Source organism: Dromaius novaehollandiae, chromosome 16 (assembly GCF_036370855.1).
Source record: "Dromaius novaehollandiae isolate bDroNov1 chromosome 16, bDroNov1.hap1, whole genome shotgun sequence".
Taxonomy (NCBI): domain Eukaryota; kingdom Metazoa; phylum Chordata; class Aves; order Casuariiformes; family Dromaiidae; genus Dromaius; species Dromaius novaehollandiae.
The window spans coordinates 14712999-14735256 of record NC_088113.1 but is presented as its reverse complement, the minus strand read 5'-3'; the positions used below and the strand labels follow the sequence as shown (position 1 = coordinate 14735256).

Below are 22258 nucleotides of genomic sequence, written 5' to 3'. Positions count from 1 at the left end.
CTTGTAATGTTGTCTATAGTTTTTACGCCTAAAGAAAAATCTACCTATTAACGTCTGATTCAATTACCATGGAATTACCATGCGAAATATGCTTTCTGCTGTCACTTCTTACATAGATAACATACCTTCTGAGCAGAGTTATACAGAGTAATTCATACAAGAGACCAGCGGAGTCCTGTACTGGAAGACCTGCAGAATATGATGTGATACATGAAGGACTGCTGGATTTGCAGCAAAACAGTTTTACGTCCACTGAATGGGTGAAGTACGAACTTTATCTTTGTGGACCTCTGGGCTGAGGCTTTTGTTAAAATTTCTGATAAATACTTTAAACTAGGACTTAATTTTTTTTGATAATTATTTAATTATTTTTTAATTAAAAACTAGATGCCCTGTCTGTATGAGATAAAAACACGGAAGCTAGTTGTTAGCCCAATAGCAGTACGCACTACAGTGAGCTTCTGGAGCATGCCAGAGACTCCACATGCTTTCCAAATACAAATATATAATCATAATGGTGCTCAGAGTGATTTTAATGATGAGACTTCTTTGTTTACATTTTTACTATTTTACTACCCTGTTTTCTGTCATAAGGAAAAGGAAAAAAATAACTATCAAAGCAGAAAAAGAATTTAGGAGTGCTGTGATTCATTGACTCACACTGGTCAAATGGCTGTCCTGTAACTCACAATTCATTCTTTTCATGTTTTGAACTTCTCTCTTGTAGAGATGACCGACCAGGGAGGCCTGTTAGGTGGTGGGTTTAGAAAAAGGAATCATTATTCAGTAGGAAGCAGACTGTCACCACCATTTCTTGCAGCCCCTAAGCTAAAACAAATAAGAATTACTTTGCTTCCTCTTAGCCTATTACTGAACTAGTGAGCTAACCACAATGATTTTACGTAGATTGCTACCTATCCTACAGACAGCCCGCTCTTCCCTTAAGCCAACTTCCAAAACACCCTGTCTGTTTTTATCACGGTCAGGCATTGCTTATACTTTCAAAGGAGTGAGAGAGAAAGAAAATCTCCCTAGCAAAAACTACTGAAAAAAATTAACATTGCAGTTATCTGCACAGGGTAATTATCTCAAAAGACTTCATGGTTCACAGAAAATGATTTTAATTGTTTTTAAAAGGCTACTGCTGTATGTCTTGTAAACATTATCCTCGTGTGTCCCAGGATTTGTTACCTTACAACATCTAACAAGTTTGTTAACAAAACAGAAATTGATTTTTATTTATCTTGTGAAGTAAAGCCCTGGTTGCTTTCCACTTGATATTAATCCTTTCTTTTTTTTTGCAAAGTAAATAATGGGGGAAACATCTGAAGATCCGATTAAACTGTAAGTCCTTGCTTTAAAGAAAGGAGAGATCAATATAACCGCCAGCTCCATTAAACAATTCTTATCACTTTGACTGTTTATGTGGGAATAGTTGCAATTTATATTTTATGTTTAATTCTTCTGGCGCAGCTAACCTTATTTAAATTTACACTCATATAACACCTTAATCAACTAGCCACACCTTGAAGAGAATGGGGAGGGAAAGAAAGGTCTGATAGAACTGTCAGAATGATAAAGAAATGTAGTAACCCTCAAGAGTAATGAGAATGCAAATGATTAAATAAGAATAAAAAGCACATACACTAAACCCCCAACATTGCTGTTGAGTATGGGGCCTTTATATGGGTTATAAGGAGTAGAGCAGAGTCTTAGAAGAGAGACTCAGGCAGAAGATTCTGCTGTAATAGAAGCTGCGTATGGTCAGCCAATTTGTGCCTGGAATAATTTATCATCTGAAGAGTAATACTCACACTTTTGGACATTATGAGCCAAGTGACTTCTGACGGAAGCCCTCAGACTACTGTGACACCTTCCTGCCAGGTGGGCTTTTGGGAATGAAGGGGCCCAGGGTCATTCGAGGTGCATGTATGGAAGCATTTCCGAGAGGGAGAGTTACTGGACTACAAGAATGTGCACTAAGTTGTATTATGGTGACTTGTCTGTAGCTTGGTGGCAATAAGCCTGGAAGACCCAGAAACTCCAAAGCCTTCTCCTGTTATGTGCTATACAGTCACATAGTAAATTCCCTTAAAAGCTCACAGTCCAAAAGACCATCCATAACAAGCAAATGAGGGCAATAAATAGAGTGGGAAGGACAGGGTGTAGATAAGAAATTTACAGGATGTCTGTAATTTTCAGTCAATAGTCAGATCTTGTTCTCAATTCTAGCTCTCTCACTAGGTCACAGGAATGGCAGGCAGGAAGTACATATTTTATGTCACAGTTTACTCATGTCAGATGAGACTAAGTCTTTATCTCAAAGGCTTTATGCTTTAGATTGATAGTTTTGATTGCTCCATGGAAGATGCTATAAGAATGTGGAGACTTACTGAAATTAGATAGGGCTTTGACAAAGGTAAGGAGGTTTGTGTAAATGAATGTCAATGAAGAATGAACTCTATCTCCATTCCTTGTCCTTCAGGTACTTGGTGCAACTACGTGAAGGAGAATTGACCTTATATTGTATAAGTCTGGGAAGAGAGAACAAGAATGCAGACCCTGTAACAAATACAGTTAATTTGTCAGGTGGTAATGTGAGTGTCAGCAAGGAGAATGGATGTGGTACCTTTTCAGTCCAGACCAAAGAACACAATTATTTGTAAGTATAGTTGGTAATTAATAACTTGTTAAAGCAGAACAATTGAAAACAAGGTCATGCAACAGAGAATTTCAATGTCAGCAGTGGAGAAACTAGGCCATTAAAATTATATAGACAACCCCTCCCATTGCTGTGCTGTGGCTTGTTGAGTATTTTAAGGCAGAATCAAAAGCATCACACTATGGAATTGAGAAGATGCATTGAAATACTGCCCACAGAGACTGTCTAGTGATCACATCAGGAGCCAGTGAAAAGATGGATCTTTCAGCTTGATAAGGCAGATGTGTGAGCAGTTTCTGACAAGTTTGTATACTAAGCATAGTAAGACTTTGTTCACCTTCCCCCAAGGTGGAGAAGAGGAATTATGAGGTAACTGCACTACAAAGTCAATATATGGCAAAACTTCAGCTCTCTGACCTTAGACACCTAAGCATTTAACTTGCGTCTGAAAAGGTCAGAGTCAGCAGCAGTAGGGTCCTTTGACAACTAAAGCTTTTGAACATCATTCTGCTTAAATAAGAAATATTTGTAGCTGTATTAGTCAGCATATTATTTACACTTCCTTGTGTTTATATATGACATTCTTAAATTTCAGGTTTCGAATACCCTTTACTGTCCAAAATAACAGGACAGAGGATGTTAGCAAGCTCCAGAATGAATGGGTATCTCTTATAGAAAAGTATTGTCAGCTGTGGAAGGGTGTTTCACTGTCTCGGGAAGGATCTCAGGAATGCATCTCATCTGAGGCTGATTATGAGGAAGTTAGTGTATCTCTGAATGAAGAAACAGAGGATGCCCTCCACACTGGTGTGAGCTTGGCAGCAGCCAGTCCGAATAAGTCTTCAGCATCCCAAACAAAGCCTGCAGCAGAGGAAGTAGTGCCAGTGTCACCAGCTCTTCCACTTTCCGTAGGCAAGGCAGAGGTACCACCAGCCCCACCTGCTTTCCTGCAGCCCTGCAGCCTCTCTCCATTGGCAAAGAGAACCAAAGCCTTTCACTGGGATGTTGTTCCTTGGGATAAGGTGAGGATGAGACTGATGGTAGCTGTTAAGAAAAGAAAAAAATCCTAATGTGTTAACTTAATACCTTGTTATCATAAAACTACAATTGTGTCACAAAACAAACTGGATGCCCTTCTGCATGTTAGGATGAAACAAAGTGACTCTGTTCTTTTGGCCTTTTGTTTACCCTGTTGTGCCTATATTTTTAGATTCAAAAATCCATCTGGGGATCATGTGACCCACACAAGAGAAAAATAGATGTATCTAGACTCTGTGATCAGTTCCAGATCCAGGATGTGGCAGTATTTTTTGGCAATGAACCTTCAGTGAATCAGCACATCATGTTGGATCAAAAAGTTGCACATAACTTCAGTAAGTTATTAGTAAGGACTGGGTGCTCCTATCTGAAAACTGGAGTGTGTACTGTATGCATTTTGTGTTTGTAACTTCTGCCATTTCTTTGCAAAGGAAGCAAGCTCATGTCTAGATGATCTTTTAATTTCAGTGCCTGTCTACTCATTTATAAAAATAGACCTCATGGCTCAGTTGCTCTAAATATGGTCCTTAATGATGTAAAGAGTAGAGGCATCAAGGTGAGAGCAGTGTTTTTAGAGTAGCATGTTATAATCAATAATAACAAGATGAAATAAAAAAGGGAGGGGAAAAATGTAGGCTGAATATTAGGAAAAAGCTTCCCCAAAATGCAGTCCATTAAGCTATAGAAGATAGTCTCAGGGAAAATTGTTTTCAACTTAATGCTTTGGATACAAAATCTAGACAAGGTGAGCAAGTGCTGTGGCATAATGTTTTTCTTTCAAAGAATATAGACCAGACAACCAGACAACTTCTCTGTCCTTGATTATTAATGACCTAGTATCTCCCTGCTTTATGAATTTTAACTCATTTCATTCAGACCACAAGCTTTAGTTTTAAAAATGATAAAACAAGCTCCTTAGCTGTTTGCAGACCATTGACCTGCCTTCCTGTAAGACATCTTGTTACACAGCAAAGTTCTCCTCTCTTTGTACAAAATGCATGATTCAAGCATGATATCAAGCAGTGATGCTGTTATCTTAGGGCAGGCATTGTAAGATCTTATATGAAGCCTGTGAAACTGATGTTAATACTCTGACTTCAAAGGCTTTTCAGCCTTTGGGGGCTGGCTGGGTTAAATAACTAAACAGAAACCAGTTCAGGAGCTAGCACTTTGAATACTATGTTTGGTCCCTTTCCTACACTGAGTTTAAGAATAATCATATAGGTGGAGACTGCTTGGTATAAGAAGCCTCTGAGACACCTGCAAACCAGGTTCCAGGAACTCTGCTGGCCTATCTCTAGATAGGCTCAAATAGCTCAGACTGTGAATTTCTGTCTTGAATGAGTGATCATAAACCAGATCCTTCCTTCTCATGTCCCAGGTATGATTCTGCCAAAGGGCTAACCTACAACAGTCTTTCACAGCTAATGAAACAGTTCAACATATAGTCTTCACCTGACTAATAAATTGACGAAAAGGTCTTTCAGTCACTGTAATGAGAAGTGATAGATATTAAAGGAGCGAGAGTAATCATTCTTCAAAGGCTACTCTGCTTTCTCTTACAATCAGAGATGTCTTGCCAAAAAATTCTATAACCGAGCACTGTTTTAAGAAATATTACTTGTGTAAAGAATTTGGGACAGTTAAGTTTTTGAAGTTGTAACACTTTCATCTTTATGAATATTGATAGGAAAGAACACACTTTGGAGAGCCTGTAAAGTTTTAATTGGCAACTGTAAATGGAAATAACTTGGTGGAATTATTGCATCCATTGACCAACAGTTTGAGGGGTTAAAAGGAAGTGATTGATACAAAGGTGCTGTTGTAGATAAAAAAGAATCCTGTAATAACACTTTTATCTGCTACATTATTTCAGTTTCTTTTAGGAAATTTCTTTCTTTTGGTTTGCAAATAGCACCATTCTCCCTTTTGATCCTTCTTCACTCACAACTTTTCTCATTGAGACATTCTACATCCATTTCTTAATCTTATCCTTAAAGTCTCATCAATGAGAGTTTTGGCATATACTTATTGTAATGGACATTACTTAGATCAAAAGTTAATTTCATCCTGAGAATTCTGATTAATCTTCCAGCAAGTGCTGCAGACCACAGTCCTTAAATTAATGAATAAAAAGATGAAGATACAAAATGCCAGGAGGTTAAAGTTTCTTGAGGATTTGAGTGGGTTTCAAAACACAAGAAAAAAATGGAAGAGAGTTCTGAGGAGAACAGAGAAGATGTATACATTAAATTCAAGCCCAGTGTATGCAGAAATAAAATAAATAAATTAAAAAAAGCCCAAACAACCCTAGGTTATTTAGTGCCTTCTTTTAGGCAAAGTAATTTTCTGCCATATGGAGAAAAATGTTTCAGAGAGACAAGAGAAACACCCTCAGATTACCAAAGAAAAAGATGTTGGGAGATGGTATAACCTGTACGTTGATCCAAGAATGTGTAATCTAGTGGGTGGAAAACTGACTTTGTAGTCCGAGTACCAGCTTGTGTGACAGGACAGATGTCTGTCACTTTCTGAGCCTCAGTTTCCTGTATATAAAATCCTTATTTTGCTTAGAAAATACTTTGAAATTCAACATCATGGTAATGCTGAGGAAAAAAATCAAGAAACTGTTAGTAACTGAGTAGGGGGTAAATACATTTTAATTTTGAAGAAAAAATTGATGATAGCTTTTTTGGAATGAAGGAAGCCTTAGAATGGAGACCCGAACTCACCTGTTTCTAGGCATGGGTGACTGTTATAGAATAGTGGACTTTTATTTGAATCAAGGATATGTCACTGTATTCATCTATTTTTTTTTGATTTTCCTGAGTATTCTGGAGAATGAGTTCAACAGACAGTGAATTATGAATTTATAGGGGAGACTAGAAAACTAATTCTGAATCTGTGCCACAAGTATTATTATCAGCTATCCAGTTCTCAGAATATGTGTAACCAAGGTAAGGAGCTGAAATAACTCTCTGTGACCTTTGTCTAACCAACAGAGAACATTTTGAATTTCATTTGTTAAATATTTGTAGCTCATTACTTCTATAAGGTCTGAAGACCAGGAATTATTCAATGGTTAATTTCAAATACAGAAAATGATCAAGAAAATCTTAAATGCTTCAAGGACAGTTTGTGAAAGTGAAGCAGCTAAATTTTAAAATCAACATTTTATTATGAATTGTTAACTCTGTTGCAGTCTACAGACATCTTCCCACCTGAAGAAATACATGGTTTAAAAGGCATAGGGAGGCATAAGGTATAAGGCATAAAAGGCATAAGAAGGAAAATGACTCCACCAGGCTTAGCACTAAAGCTGGATCTTATAACAGAATTAAAGGGGTGGAAAGTCTGTAAGAGGAAGAATAAATGGAATACAGTCCATTGGCCAACGATCTCTTGAGAGCCATTAATATATGATTTAGGCCACAGCAAGTTTCTATTACCTGAAAAACTCTGAACTGTTTTAAAACTGGAGAAAGAAAGGGTAAATCATACAAATCCTTCCTGATGTCTCCTTCCCAATCCTTTTGTGCTGCTCAGAAGAGTTCTGCTGGTGCAGACTAGGTAAATTTCATGCCAACACGGAGAAGCATGTTAAATTTTCTCACTTTCTCTGTTCATCCTTTGTGTTCACTTCCTTGTGTTTTCTATTTCACTCTTTTGTCCTTTGGTAATGATGACAGAGATAGGTTAAAGAATAACTGGCATGACAAAGTGGTTTTTTTTCTGGAGCAACAGCCTTCCTAATGGATCTTTGCCTGCTTGGGAAAGAGAGAGCTTATTTCCATTTCCTTTTCATACTGTGTAATATGAGCCAACCCCATGTCTGCACAAAAGTCTTAAAACATTACAAAAATTGTTCATCAGATTTTAGAATGCCAGGAAGGAGTATCTGTTGATGAGGTCTGCCACGGATGGTGTTAAAACATACTCTTTGGGCAGTGTGGAAGAAATGAACATTTCTGTCTCCCAGGTTGCCTTCATTTGGGATTAATTTTTGTTGCCAGGACTCTAATTACTCTCTTTTGAACACTAGAAATGAAACAAAAGAAGTAAACAAAATCAAAACAAATGGAATATTTAATTTTTTTAACCTTCCAAGTTTTATAGTATACAAATACATGGCACTTTTATTCAGAAAAATTAGAATTTACTTTGACCACTGAGCTGAGTGCAAGAGAAATATATAATAGTAAATACTTAAATACCTTCCTATAATGGTAGTTATGACAGATAGTTCTGTCGTAAGCGTTGACTATGTTTTGACAGAAATATATTTTTGCTTGACTACTGCTATGTATATTTAAAGGAAATAGGAAGACTGAGTTTTCACCTTAGCATTAGCAGCTACTAAGTGAAAAACAAATTTTATCTGGGAAGCAAATATAAAATGTTTTGGTGTTTTTTCCTTCCCTTGAGCATTTTCCTTCAAGTAATCTAAGAATCATTTTCCTCCAGACATTTTTCTTAAAAGTTTCCGAATAAAACCAAGCCAGCTGAAAGAAAAACTATATATTATACATGAAGAGAGTGGTGGACTTACAGATGAGCAGATTACAGCACTCAGAAGGTAATCTTTGGGGTTCGATTGTTTAATTATGATAAAGGAACCTTTTGGAAAAAGCGTAATTTCCGGCAAATAATGGGAAATTCAGGAAACGTGCTACTGTGACATTGAATCTATCTTGACTGTAAATTAAAAAGTTAGGGTTGCACGTGGAAATCTCAGTCCTTACAACTAAGACTGTACAGTGTTCCCCAAAATGTCACTCTTCCCCATATTGTTTAGGGAATGACAGCAAGCCTGACATGATTTTGTGAGCAGGTTACAAGGAGCAGAGTTAATAAAAGAATCGATTGTGGTAGTGAGCAGCTGTAACTTAGTGGGAACACTTCACAGCCTTACCTGCTATCGTGGGGTCACAAATCAAAGAAACCTAAGAAATTGTTCTCTATTTAAGTATTCATTTGGAAAGAGGAAAACAAATTGCTTAGGAAAGGGAAAGGATATTAAGAATATCAGTGTTTCTTAGTGGCACAGTTTTCTGGCTCAAAGCAGAATGCAAATTTTTGTATCTTTAAAAAATGTATTATTATATTGAGAGGAATAGATTTCAGGAGTGTAAGAAAATTATTGGCATGTAAAATTTGAGGAAATAGATTGTATCTCTTTGAAGAGTTCATGGCCTAGGAAGGGAGTGGGTCCTAGATTAGTATCCATTATTCTGCCAAGTCCGCATTCAAGACATGTGACACCTGCACCATTTTATTAAATACATCCAAATGAAAATTTAATGCGAAACTGCTTCTTACTTCAAAATGAGAAAATAATACAGTGTTTTGCTAAAGGGAGCCTGGGAAAGGATGATACCGGTGAATAAAGTGAGGAAGTAAGTAATGTATTTTGCTACCAACATGTCTATTTCTTGTAGCACGAAATTAATCCTGGCTTTGAAATCCTTATCCTAATCTCTACATCAACGATAATTTTTAAATCCATGGAGTTATGTCTGCACTTAGAAGGTGATGCGAACAGGAAAAGCAATTGAGTAACATATATGGAATTAATGTCCTTATATGAGATGGCTTGTACAGAGCTTGCTTGCACTATGAAGGGACATGGAAAAGCTTGTGAATATTTAAAATTTTAAAGCGTACCAGTGTTCTGGAGGAAGTTTCCATGCAGCCCGAGGGGCTTTGTCATTTATACTGACACTAGCAGCACAGCAGATTGTGAGCTGGCGAAAGGTGTATAGCTCCACTGGAGGTGTTAGAGCTCTGTTGCCTTTCAAAATTGGCCCTAAAGGCTGCATTCAAAAAAAAAAAAAAAAAAAAAAAGGCCTTACTACAAATCCTAATTGCAGTAAGGTAACTGGTCAGGACATTGCTGCAATGCGATATCTATCACGAGACGCATGGCAGTCCCTGGGAAGTCAACAGGTAGAGCTGGCAGAAGCGAGGGAATGTCCCAAGTCCCGTAGCTCAGGGTAGCACCTGGGATCTGCTCAGCGCAATTCATGACGGCACTCACTGCTCACCCCTCAGTTTGAAGGCAAACAGCTATAGGTGCTCTGACTGAAGTCAATCTGAACCACTTGGTGTGTGAAACAGTCCCTTAGGTTGCTACTTATAACATGTTTGTCTTAGACTTGCGCTGTGTTTGCAGACATAGACACATCCCTAACCGCGCTCCGTGTTCAAGCTCTAATACAACACTGCAAATTCAGTCCAGACCTACGCTCTGTTGAAATTAGTCTAACACCATGGAAATCACTAATTTGTAGCATCTGGGCTCTTTGCCATCAGACAATAATAATAGTGATGATAATGAAGCTTGAAAGATTTTATTTTTTACTTCAAGAGTTCAGAGTCTTCCTTTAGTAGCATTAATGTTCAGGAAAATTTTCTAGCAAGGGAACACGTAAGAGATACTGGATGCTATATTACTATATTGCTATATGCTATATTGGATCATGGATTTTGCTCCTGGGATTCATATTTATCGTCAAAATCTAGGAATGTGTGTGCAAATTTTGTCATGAAGGGAAGCTTATTTTTCTCACTCTGACAGTTTTCAAAATATTACTGAAAATGATGAAATGCATTGCAGAATTGAGGGCTGGATTTCCAAGACAGTTTGGTGTCTTGCAGCTCCCATTCAGACATCTCACTGAGCTGGCAGACATTTATCTGAAAGTGTCAGCACTTAGAAGTGTCTCTCATACAACGCATTGTAATAGAGCTGACATGATACATGTAGCAGGACATACAGCACTTCTGAAAACCTTTCCACTTGCTTTAGATGCCACAATGGAAAATTTTTACCATTGAAAACTGTAATTGAGAATTTGTGGTTATGACAGGAATTTAAACAGAATATCCAGGGACTGGAAAATTCCTCTGTGTGTAAATTATACCTGTCCTACTGCCTAAGCCTGAGCAGGACGCTTAAATTCCACTATCATAAAATGAAAGAGCATTTAAAGCTAAGAACAAGTTTTGTTTTTGAGATTGTGACCAGCGAGCAAAATGTTCTGCTCATGTATCCAGTGAAGGTTAGTGGAGGTGCTGGAATATTATTGGAAAACTTCAGGGCTTACTTTGATACAGAAATCTGTCTATAGTTCTCGGAATGAATTATTCATCCTGCAGTCTTAAAATAAAATAGCAAAAAGCTCTTTGTCTCTATAAACTTTAATTTTTCAGAACAGAGTGTGAGATTTTAAATTACACAAAGTCCATTAGAGTTGCATCCATATAAAAAGATATTCATGGAAGCATTCACATACCCATGTGTTTTCTTTTCCATGCTGTCCATTGTCTCTTGCTTTAAGATTTCTAGATAACCTGTTAGTTGCATTTCATCTACATAATACAGGAAAACAATTTGATGGAATATCAGACTTCTGATTAATGAAGATATTTTCTGTCAGTTTTTAAAAAATGTTCTTTGAATTTGCTTAAAAAATTAAACCAACAATTTTTAATGATAATTAAAAACTCATTTTCCAGCAGATAAGAGTTATTTTTAACTGAGAATTCATTTTTCTCTTGATGGTGAAGGGTGACAAATGGAATATTTTGTAATTTGCTTTAATATATATCTAATAATTCAAAACCTATGAATTACTCAAAGTGTCATATTAAATTATTGACAATGATAAAAACCCTTATTGTTTGTTCTGTTTAAAATGCTAAAATCTTTGCTTTATTTTTTCCATGTTGCAAACATTTTTTTAAATAAATTGACTTACTTTTAATGAAAATGTATATCCATCCACGAGTGTTTAATCACACTTGCTACAAATTTAGTAGGCTGTTTGCAGAGAAAGAGGAGAAGATAGTAGACCTGAATGCTGATTTAGGATTCTTAAGACTCCTTCTCATATATGTTAGCTATAACATCGATTTCATTTTTTCCTTTAAGACATCCTACTAATTCCCAAAATGTACATGCCAGACAGGTAGAAAAATCTCCCAAGAGGGGAACTGTGGTGATGTGAAATTATTTTTCCAAGTGGAGAAATGTTGAAAGATGTCAGTTTTCCAAAAATCTCCCGCTCTGGAGGACTGCGGGAGAACATCTGTTACCTTATTCAAAAGGAAGAAAGTTGTAGGTCTGTGTTATGTGTCGTAACAAAAATGAGAAGGGCATCTCTGAAGTGATACAGCACTTACAGAGACAGAAACACAATTACCCACTCTTCTTTCATGGGCAATCAAAAAAAAATTGTAGACCTAGGAGTCATACTGTGGAGCCCTTTGGCTACTCACGTCACAACACGAGTATGCCATGTTTTTGCATTGATTTTCAAAGTGGTTATTGCTGGTGACAAGTTGAGTGGATGTGGCCTACCCATCTTTTGAGGTTTATAATGCCCGAGTCTCATGTAGAGGGCACAGACTGGTTGACCGGTGATTTACGTACACTGTATTTTGTTTATGAAATGAAGCCTTTCAGAACTGGTAAGCTGCTCCTTAGTTTTTAATGGCGTTTCCTTCACCGTGGGCTGGAGTTCCAGCTACAGACAGTTTCCTGTGCATCTCAGAGCACTTCTCCCTACACATGCACATTGGAGGCCAGTGTTTCAGGGTCATGAGGCCCCAGATAGATTGGTCTTTAGTCTGAGGTTGTCTTTCCTTGTCTGCAGCCATGCTTTGGGAAGCCATTTTGTCATAACTACTGAAAATTTTATATTGTCTTTAGTGCCTGACCTGAAACAATGGCAACTGGCTTTCACAGGAGCACCCACATCTTTATTTGTTTTTAAAAGGTTGTCATATATGTTCATCCCATAAATAAGGCACACATGTATCAAGTGCAGAATTAATGACCCTCTGCAAATTGTGGCCTTAAGTCCTCTGTGCCACAGTTTTACCTTTTCCAAAATAGCCCATACCTTTGTAAATTGTCTTTAGAGCTGGAGATGAGCACTACTGAGTGTTGTTTTCAAGCTGTATGTAGAAGTATTTCCAAAAATATATATCTCTGCGGATCATTTTTGCTTTGCATCTCATAGTTGGCTCACGTGTCTATAACGTGTCAGTGATTAAAGAGTAGATTTGTAATATATGAAACAATAAACAGTAAGAAATCCCAATGCGTGGAACGGAATTATTGTTTTATGCTACAACAATATTCAAGAAAGAGGACGTCTAATTTTCATTTACTGTTTTACAGATATATGCCAACACCAAAAGATGTAGAAAGGTACCAGTCCTTCAGGGGGTCCCCTTCAGAGCTGCATGTCGTGGATCAGTTTATGTTAGAGGTAAGAAAGCACAGCAGCCATTAAAACACACCACATGAAATTTCTAAGACACTCTCTTCTAGATAACACTGCTACAAGAAGTGGTTGTTTGGAACTTAAGTTTCCAATCTCAGCTGGAGTCAGCGTAAGATGAACCACTGATGAAGAGATGGGATACATAAAAATTACGAAGAGAACTTTTATCCCTTTGCATTTCCAACTAGCACTCCCTCCCCTTCCTTGAAAGTAGGAACTGATTTATTCTGAGCTAGATTGCCAAAAATTTCAAGTGTAAAATTGTATGCATTTAAGTATTCTTGCTCACAAGAAATGAGTGTCCCTATATGCATACACAGTGCACTTGAATTTACATATGGAAACCAAGCATGTTTCTGCCATGTGATTTCTATATTTGCCATCATAGATCTACAGTCATAAGGCCTAGAATAAGATTAATAAATGAGTACAGAAATCAGGGAAACTATGCTACAATTGAATTGCCCAATATATTATGAGATACATGCATGTTTGAGTAGAAACATGGGTTTGGATTCCCTTTCTGTTCTGTTTATGCAGATGTGTAAAATCCCACATTTAGGCCAGAGGCTGGATCTCCTGCTTACCATACGTGAACTCCCTGTGAGCATAAGGGATTTGGAGCCTGTAAGTAACATGCCTATTTCATAGCTTGTTTGTGATAAAAATCTACTGATTGGATAGCAGAGGGCCAAATGGCCTCACTGCAGATTTCAAACTGTGTGGTTGGGGAGATTTTTTCTACAGGAAAACAGTTCATAAGCCATAACGTAGACAATTCATACTGTCAAAATCCAGGCAGCCTGATGTAAACAATATCACTTTACTGTACTGCTCAAAAGTAACATGCAAAAAGGTTAAAAAAATTTTAAAAGTCAGTGTAGCTCCTGGCTTTGATAGCCAAGGAATTGTAAATAACATGAAACTAAATTAGACATAAGTTATATCTGCACTGTAATACGGACTACCTGCTGGTGCATTTGGAATGCCTTTGGGAATCCAAAATTTGGGGTGATTTAGTAACACAGGTGCCTTCTACAGAAAGCAGGATCTGAGAAACACATGGAGCTGAGCTCAGATCAATCAGTATGACCCTTTCTGTTGGGACATTAGAGAATCCAGTGTTTTTCTAAGACATTAGCTGGCAGAATTGCTTTTATTTTATTGTTTTTTGTTAATGATACAGTATTCTATAGTAATGGTTCAAAACAGAACGCAGTGAAAAAACGGAGACATTACAGGCCTGTTATATGCATGTACATATATGCGTATGCATTCAATATCATCCTTATTTCACTAGAGTTCAAAGAGCAGTTGCTGATGGGTCTGGTAGTGCAATACAACGGAGTGAGAAAAGGACAGGAAAAGATACTCAAATTTTTATTTGGGGTTGTTTTATTTCCTCAATCTTGGGCAAGTGATAAGACAGAGGGGAATCTGGCCATTAAAATTTGATCCCTTGTGTGGGAAGATTCTTGTCCCACAAGCTGAAGGAATCACTCTAAAATCATGGATATTTAGAGCGAGTTTATCGGACCAGCCTCTCATAGAAAATTACTGCTTCCAAAAGACTGAAACAGGCTGTCGACCCTAATGATTACGTCATTAAACTGAAATGTTGCAAAACAGTTCAAGTCCCTTTCTGCCTGGTTCAGAACGACCCGGGAAGAGTGGCGGGAGGGGAAGAAGTTAACACTGTTTTGAGTCATATGGAGCTGGGTCTCCCTGTTCCAAACCGCTGCCTTGGCTGCCAGGCTTTACCTATACTTCAATTCAAAACAAATTGTTTCAACACAATTCTGTTTTTATCAAAATGTTTCAAAGATTTTGCCTTCTTTCTGCATGGGAACGAAAGCACGTTTTGAAAGTTGCTGCAAGTCAGAGTTGTTGTCCTTTGTTTGGCTGTGATTAAAACCATAGTAACAGTGAACAAAACTCCGAAGAGGAACAGATGGAGAACACTGGGGAGATGCACAGATTTCTGACCCTGCCTGGTATAATGTGACACCTTTGCTGTCCTCCACTGAAACCAAATATTTGAAAATTTGGAAGCTATAGCATACCGATTGCTTTGAGGGATATTTGTTGTTCATTGAACAGCTGATTAGTTCTCTAAGTGCTTTCTTATTTGTGCACACTAACACATGTATATAATGTCTAGAGTAGACACCTAAAATTTTATTGGACAATCAGAATATTAGATTTCAGTATTGTTAGGCCCCTGTTATGTGCTATGAATGTTTTAACAAGGACTTTCAGAGCTCCCACAAGTTTTCTTCTCTTCCTGTTTTTAAATTTTGTGTTGGTGGTTGATCAAGATAGGCGTGGCAGTAGAAAAATATACATTTCCTCATTTGAAATAAAAACATGTCTTGTATCTATAGACCTAAAAGGGAGGTGGCTTCCCTGGGGAAATGGAAATTGATATTAAGTTTGATTACAGGAAATTATTATTCTTTCTTGTGGGGAAACTGTACCAAGAATTTTGATAAGAAAACAGTCTTCTAGCTGGTGTAAACAGATGGGAGAGAGGTGAAGGATGGAGAACCTTACACCGTGCTTCAGGCTATCTGCTTCCCCTGATGCCTGACATTTGGTGCAATCTGGTGCATTCAAACAGCAAAATATTTTTTAATCGGAAGCATTTTTAAGAGACAAGGTTGAAGTTCTTTTGGCAAGGCTGATTTGGCAGCGAGAAAGGATGTGACCTCCGACTGAGGCAGGGCAGCTGTGCCAACACTAGCTTTATCCTGGTGGCAGAATTTTGACTGGTCTTTCCTGAAAACCTCTGGCCTGTCCTCCAAAGGAAGTCGAATAGAAAGATATCAGCTACGGTGTGACTTATGTACTCCAGCTGAGAACAATGAGGCCTGGCAAAGGGAGAGTAAAGACGCCAATGTTTTACTCATACTTTCAACCTGAACTGAAGGAAGATATGTGTATTTCAGCTAATAAACCAGAAAATCCAAGCAAGTAAGCAGCTGCAATCCAGCCAGAAATTTGTTGCTGTCTTGGAGTACATTTTAGCCATTGGGAACCTTTTAAATGAAAAGGCTGGAAAAGAGAAGGCTAGAGGATTTCGACTATCTTCTTTGATGAAAGTGAGTAAATATTTTTCTTGTCATTAAAATCATCCTATTATAATGTATATTGGCCATTAACATTAAACCAAGTTTTGCCCCAAATGTGGAAAAAGGCAATCATTTTTAATGGATAGCTAACATTTTAACATCTGCTCTTGCTTACACCAGAAACAAAGTCCGGTTTAACTTCTCTAACATACGTTGTAACAATGCATTTCTCCATTTTAGACACCGACACCGGGTACGTGGGGGCACTGTGGTGTTCAATACGCCATTTTCCTAAAAAGGTAGAACATGGAAATGCTGATCGTTCTGATATTAAGATCTCATGGCTAGAAAAGACATGAGCTCTGGGCCACTGGCTTGGGTAAAGTGTAATTTGCAGCTTTGTGCAGAACGCTGTTGTATGGATCTGGTTTCGTTTCGCAGTGGTCAGAGGCCGTGACTATGGCATTTCTTCTGCGAGGGTTGTGCTTCTCTGGCACTGGAGCAATTCCTTCTTAGCACTTCAGCTTTTTACTTCACTGCAAAGGTCTCTTACAACAAGTGGTACTACATATTTTTTAAGGTAAAATTTCACAGGTGGAATATAAATACATGAATAAATTCAAAGAGAGTGAAGTATGCCTGGAGCGGTTTTAACCAGCGAAACTTTTGAAGCAAATCTTAGAGCCTTGGTGGATTGTGGAAGAGGTACTGCACGGAGCAGTGGCTGGAAGCATTGTGTTGGGAGGTTCAAACAGTGGGCTTTGTAGCCCTAGAAATGCCTTCTGGGAATCAGGACACCTACTATACCCTTTAAAGATAAATATTCTGTTCTCTTCCCCAATCTCCTCAGTGTAGCTCTTTAGAAGATATGAGCTGATGTCAAAAAGCAGCAGGATTATGTATGTGCAGAACTGTTAAAATCTTCTGGCCATTCCAGAGTTGCCCCAGTCCCACAAGCCCCAGTAGTGCTCTGATGGCTGGTTGAATAGGGGAGGATCTTTTCTCTTTCCCGACAGAGATCTGCCCTTCAAAATGCATCATCTAGTTCTTAGTTCTTTACTTGTCTTAGCTGACCTACCACTTGCATGACGCTAGGCTGAGTTTTCTATTAGCTTTAAGGCCCTCCTCATCAGAACTTGCCATCAGAATATGTTGCCACTGAGCACAGGGACTTATCCCCTCCTTCACCCAACAGTGACAGAACATGATCTTCTTATTCCTTTAAAAAAAAAAAAGAGAGAGAGAGAGAGAGAAAAAAAAAGAAAATTTCCTAAGCTGCCTTGAACCTTTAAAGCTACTATAAAATTATGCTTGATCTGTAAATAAAAAAGAGAAGGAATTTTTTTTTTTTGTAAGATATCTTTTCCATCTGGAGGCTTTAATATATGAGTGAGTGATTTATAATACTAGTGACAATCCTGAGACACAACTCGTATTTTTTTTTAATAGCTGTGATATCACATCTATCATAATGAAAAATGTCTACAAAATCATTTTCTGCCACAGAGCATCTTCCCAGATTCAATTAAGGAACCTTACTATCTACATGAATACAGCATAGTGTTTTAAGTAGAAAGGGGTACATGAATGTGTTTGGAGATCCAAAATCAGTTGCAATCAATTAGGATACCTTAAGTCAAAAAAGACCTCTGTGAATAAGAAGACGAAAAAGAAAAAGAAAGGTCGATGGATATGAAAGCGTAAAGCTGATCTTAATCAAGAATGTCTGCAAAATGGCAGGTTGAAAAGGAGAAGTTTAATTCCATTGTGTTTTCTGTTCTTGTCAAATTTACCTAGGAGATATCAACATGCCTGCTTCTTCAAAAAATTTTTTTAAAGTATAATAGCTCAGTCTGTCAATTATTGCTATATTCTATTTGTAGTTGTCTCTGTTGCGGGGTAAGGACAGGACATTCACCTTGCTTCATGCCCTTGTGGAACAGATCTTTTTACACGAGCCTGACTTGGCTAAATTTTCTCAGGACCTGACAGAATTTGAAGCTGTTCCTGACGGTAAGATGATGGAGGAAAAATATCAACAAATAAAAAATAAAGTCCCTCAACCCTTTTGTGGAAACTCCCATCTTCACACTGTGTGAATGATATTTATTATCATCTTTTTTCCCCCCTCTATTCCTTTCCAGCTTCCATGAAAGGACTCAGTGCTGAAGTTGATGGTATGTAAATATGGTTTCTAAATTCAGAAAAAGATTTTTTCATGTGCTGTGCAGTCATTTGGAACAGGTTTTCACTGCACTTCTGCTGTTTGTAAAGAGGTAAAGGTGCAAAATATTGAGGTAAAGTGTTGCTATGGTGATATTTAACCTGCCACACTACTGTGAGGAATTTTAAAAAACAAATATTAAAGTGCTTCCAGGTGGTTTAGAAATATCAAAAATATACTGCCCATGGTAAACAGAATTTATCTTAAGCTACAAATGTTAAGTGAAACAGGTACTCAGTCAAAGTTACTGCTGGAACAGAGTCGCCAGGTGCAGGCAATACAGCAGGAGAAAACTTAGCACAGTACTTAGTGATGTTCAAGAACTTCTTTGAACCGAACTGATATCCATCTCTAAAAAGGAATGCAACACCAGTTAGGTCAATAGGAGAGAATAGAATAAGGTTGTTCAAATGTAAACTAGACTTTGGGAGACATTTAGAACTTACCGCTGAACAGTACAATAAGGTGGCCAGTGAAGTCAATGGATTTTAGACTGAGCCCTTTGTGAGCTAACAGAGAAGGTATCTAAGTGGGTAAAAATGGCTTGTATTGCATTAAAAATTTATAAAAATCTATCATTTGAAAATGTGGCATGGGCACTGCCTGTAACTGGACTAACATATCCCATTTCAGCATTTGATAATATATCAGAATGACAGTCGCTCTCAGCCTCTAGTGTGAAAAGCCCTTGCACCATTTTGCTAACCTTTGGTAGTCAGCCAGGCATTTAGCTTGACGTTACAGAAGTGTGTTTTTATTTTGTTCCGACAAATTCCAATCATTTTTTAGGAGACACAAAAATCATTATTTCCCCTCAGTCACTTGTGTTCTTTGGGGAAAATGTTGGTAACTTTTTGAAATCACTAAACATTTTAAAGCCAGGTTTGTAAAGTCATGGCTAAAGTGGTACAACAGACTTGGTAGCTCTGAACAGGTTCTGGTTTCAAAGGAGCTGCATTATGGGAACTGGAGGAGACTGACTGGCCTCTTCCCTTCATGGATTCATGATGGACTGAGTGCAGATCACTCCTTTATCTTCTGAGTCCCAAACTCTCCTCATTCTCCAAGGAAAGGGTTGGCATGAATCCTCCAAATTCTCAGCATGTAGATCCAGAGGTACATCCTGGGGCTCGTTTCCTGCAAGTATCGCATAAGCATGAAGGGAGGAAGACACTAGACTGAAACCTTGGTCAGTTCAGGACTGAATCCTTTGATCCAAGGGTGAATCCCACCTCTGGAGTAGTCTTCTTCTCCACCAACCATTTCATACAGTTAGCGCTCTCATGGTAGCAGTCTGCTGTAGTGCCGAGTGACAAGATTTCCTACTGTTAACATATACTAGAATTTTTGCTCTTTTATCTTTAAAGGAACACTGAATTTTATGCACAAAAACTTAGGTTAGACAAATGTTATTTTTACTGCTAATTAAAATGCTTAAAAGCTAGGAAAAGTAAGATTTATGGCTGCTGCATAACCAGACTACGGACCTCTTCATTATGCTCCAGTTGCTTGTGACGTGGTCACATACTATTTTTTCTGTAAGACCCATTCCTCTTTTAGGTTTTTTATTTCAAAAAGGCAAGTTAATATTCCTAGATGACCGTACTATAGACCCATTTTCCTCTAATTTTTCCATTAGACATCTGCAGTCCTTTACACAACTGCATGCTGGTTAAATTTCTCACCTTCTTTCTCTTTTGTTGTTAGTTTTAAAAAAAGAATTGGAAAATGTTACTCAGTGCAGGCGGCTTATCAAAACCAAGACGACCAAGGCAACACCCCAGGAGTCACAGTTCTGCAAGGAACTAAAGGTAACATTATTGCAGCCTTATTGTAGGTTGGAGATAAAAGATGAGTAATCTACTTGGTTTGTACTGAATCCTGCCCTGACAAGGGATTCAGGAACATTTCAGAAGGAAAGTAGCCTCTGATAGTGTTTCATACCACAGGATGCAGCATGAGGAGGGCTTTGCAGAGTTTCTATATCTCCTCCTTTTGCTTCACAGGTAAATGGGCTGGAATAGATGAGGAACAGATAGCCACACAGTCATCCACTGCAAACAGTTTGGAACAACAGCAGTTTTAGAGCATATATGAATTTTAATAAGTTCCTCTGCCCCCAGACAGCAGGGAAAATAGCATAGAGAAACATCATCCAAGAACATGCCTAAATTGTGAGTATAGGTTGACCTAAGATGATTCTGCCCATGCTAATGACAGAACTAGATGGACACAGTGGAAAAATAGTGAAACAGGCTGTTGGCAAGGCAGTTCTGGTCAGAAGTCAGCAGGGCCAAAGACAGGACTCTGCTCTCAAGAGTGCGGTTACACTGATTCTGGACAGGGCTGCTTCTAGTAAGTGCATTCCCCTCTACCAGTGTGTGGACATGTTCACCTCTGCTTTCCTGAATATCTTTGTGCAGGGCTTCATTGGGTGGTGTAGACATCTGCTAAATCAGCATGTTCCCTTCTGCCCTGGAGCAGTTCAACAGTATGTTTTTTAAGTTGTTTAAAATGAATATGTTACAAAGGAATCATGCTTAAGAAATGTTATTTTTAAGTTTCTATGGCCTTGCTTCTGACTCTTTCTTAAGAATTAGCAACTGAGAGTGTTTGTGTTGCATGCAAGTGGATTAGATTATGCCAAATGTGGATACATTTATTGCCATAGAAATTAAGACTTTATCATGCTTCTAACTTTGTAAATTTTTGATAGATATAGGTAGTGTTATTGGATGATACAGTAAAAAGTTCTCTAATGTTGATGTTCCTTTTTTGTATTTGATGGCTTTATACTAGCTAGGAAATGTGTGTGCTTGATCTGTTCTGTTTTGTGAACCGTGAAATTTGTGTGACTTGAAAATTTTGACTTGAATTCTCTTGTTCTCACTGTTGTTTAATATCTGCTTTAACTTTACACTCTTATACCAAATTAAGAAGTTTTATTTTTATTACAGGATCTAATTCAGAAGTATGAAGGGGACCTATCCTTGCTGTCAAAAAGATGTGATGAAATGAAGAAGCTTTATAGTGACATACTGGTACATATTATATTAAAATGCAATTTGCACCTTATTTGCATTTGAAGATGATTTCATTTTCCATGTGGCCAGAAGTTGCCTCAACTTTTAACCCAGTTTCTTCCCCCCCACTCCCTCTCTAATGTTAGGCTTTTGAGTCATTTCTTTCATTTAGAAAGGATTTTTTTTTTCTTCTGAATAATGCTAGTCCCGGATAGATTTATTTGCATATTTATAAAGCTGCAAAAAGGTGAAGTAAATATATAATAGCCTGGCCTTTGATCACTCATCCTGTCATCTGAAGAGCACTAGTAAGGAATAGTCCAGCTTCCCTAGGGGTTGGATATCTTACCTGGAAATGTGTTGTAGGTAGCCGTGGAAAACATACTGCTCATAAAAACAAACAAACAAAACAAAAATCCATGGTCCTACCTTTATGATTCTATATTCTGCTTATAAAATCAATAGTGACCTTGGCATCTGACACTTCTGTGGAATTAACAATAAATTGGGGATAACTGCCTGTGGTATAGCTGTGGGCTATCAACTTCTCACAGATGGTCATTAGCTCTAGGAAATGCCTCTCTCATTACTGTTTTAACTGATGGTACACCATGAGTGAGTGGTGAGGTGTGCCAAAGATCAAGGACTAGTAGCACTCAAGAGGTACAATTAGGAAGACAACATGCAAAACTATTAATCAGGTACCACTGGATAAGGTTAAAATTTTGTGACCAGGTTATATCTGAGTGGTTTCTTTTACTGTGTTTTTGAGTTCCAGACAGAGGATTTGCTCTGAACCTTTTAGATGATGTCCAGATGACTGTGTTTGGATAATGACAGATACTAGAAAATGTTAATCAACTGAATAAGCAATAGCTTCTTGTCCAAACCTTTCCATATATTTCGGTTGCAATCTGAAACACTGAAACACTGAAATACTAGTATAT

At 37.9% G+C, this 22258-nt stretch overlaps 1 protein-coding gene across 2 annotated transcripts in view; it reads left to right on the top strand.

Annotated features, from left to right (window-relative positions):
- LOC112984223 (formin-F-like) overlaps positions 1 to 22258 on the top strand; it is a 52601-nt gene that overhangs the window by 25457 nt on the left and 4886 nt on the right. For both annotated transcript variants that reach the window (XM_026101920.2, XM_064521543.1), the window contains exons 5-16: positions 117 to 265; positions 2486 to 2662; positions 3258 to 3684; positions 3873 to 4035; positions 8165 to 8276; positions 12888 to 12978; positions 13534 to 13620; positions 15942 to 16094; positions 17948 to 18077; positions 18209 to 18241; positions 19996 to 20099; positions 21246 to 21329. In XM_026101920.2, coding sequence (XP_025957705.2) covers positions 117 to 265; positions 2486 to 2662; positions 3258 to 3684; positions 3873 to 4035; positions 8165 to 8276; positions 12888 to 12978; positions 13534 to 13620; positions 15942 to 16094; positions 17948 to 18077; positions 18209 to 18241; positions 19996 to 20099; positions 21246 to 21329 — 1710 coding nt within the window. The remainder of the gene's footprint in view (positions 1 to 116; positions 266 to 2485; positions 2663 to 3257; positions 3685 to 3872; positions 4036 to 8164; positions 8277 to 12887; positions 12979 to 13533; positions 13621 to 15941; positions 16095 to 17947; positions 18078 to 18208; positions 18242 to 19995; positions 20100 to 21245; positions 21330 to 22258) is intronic.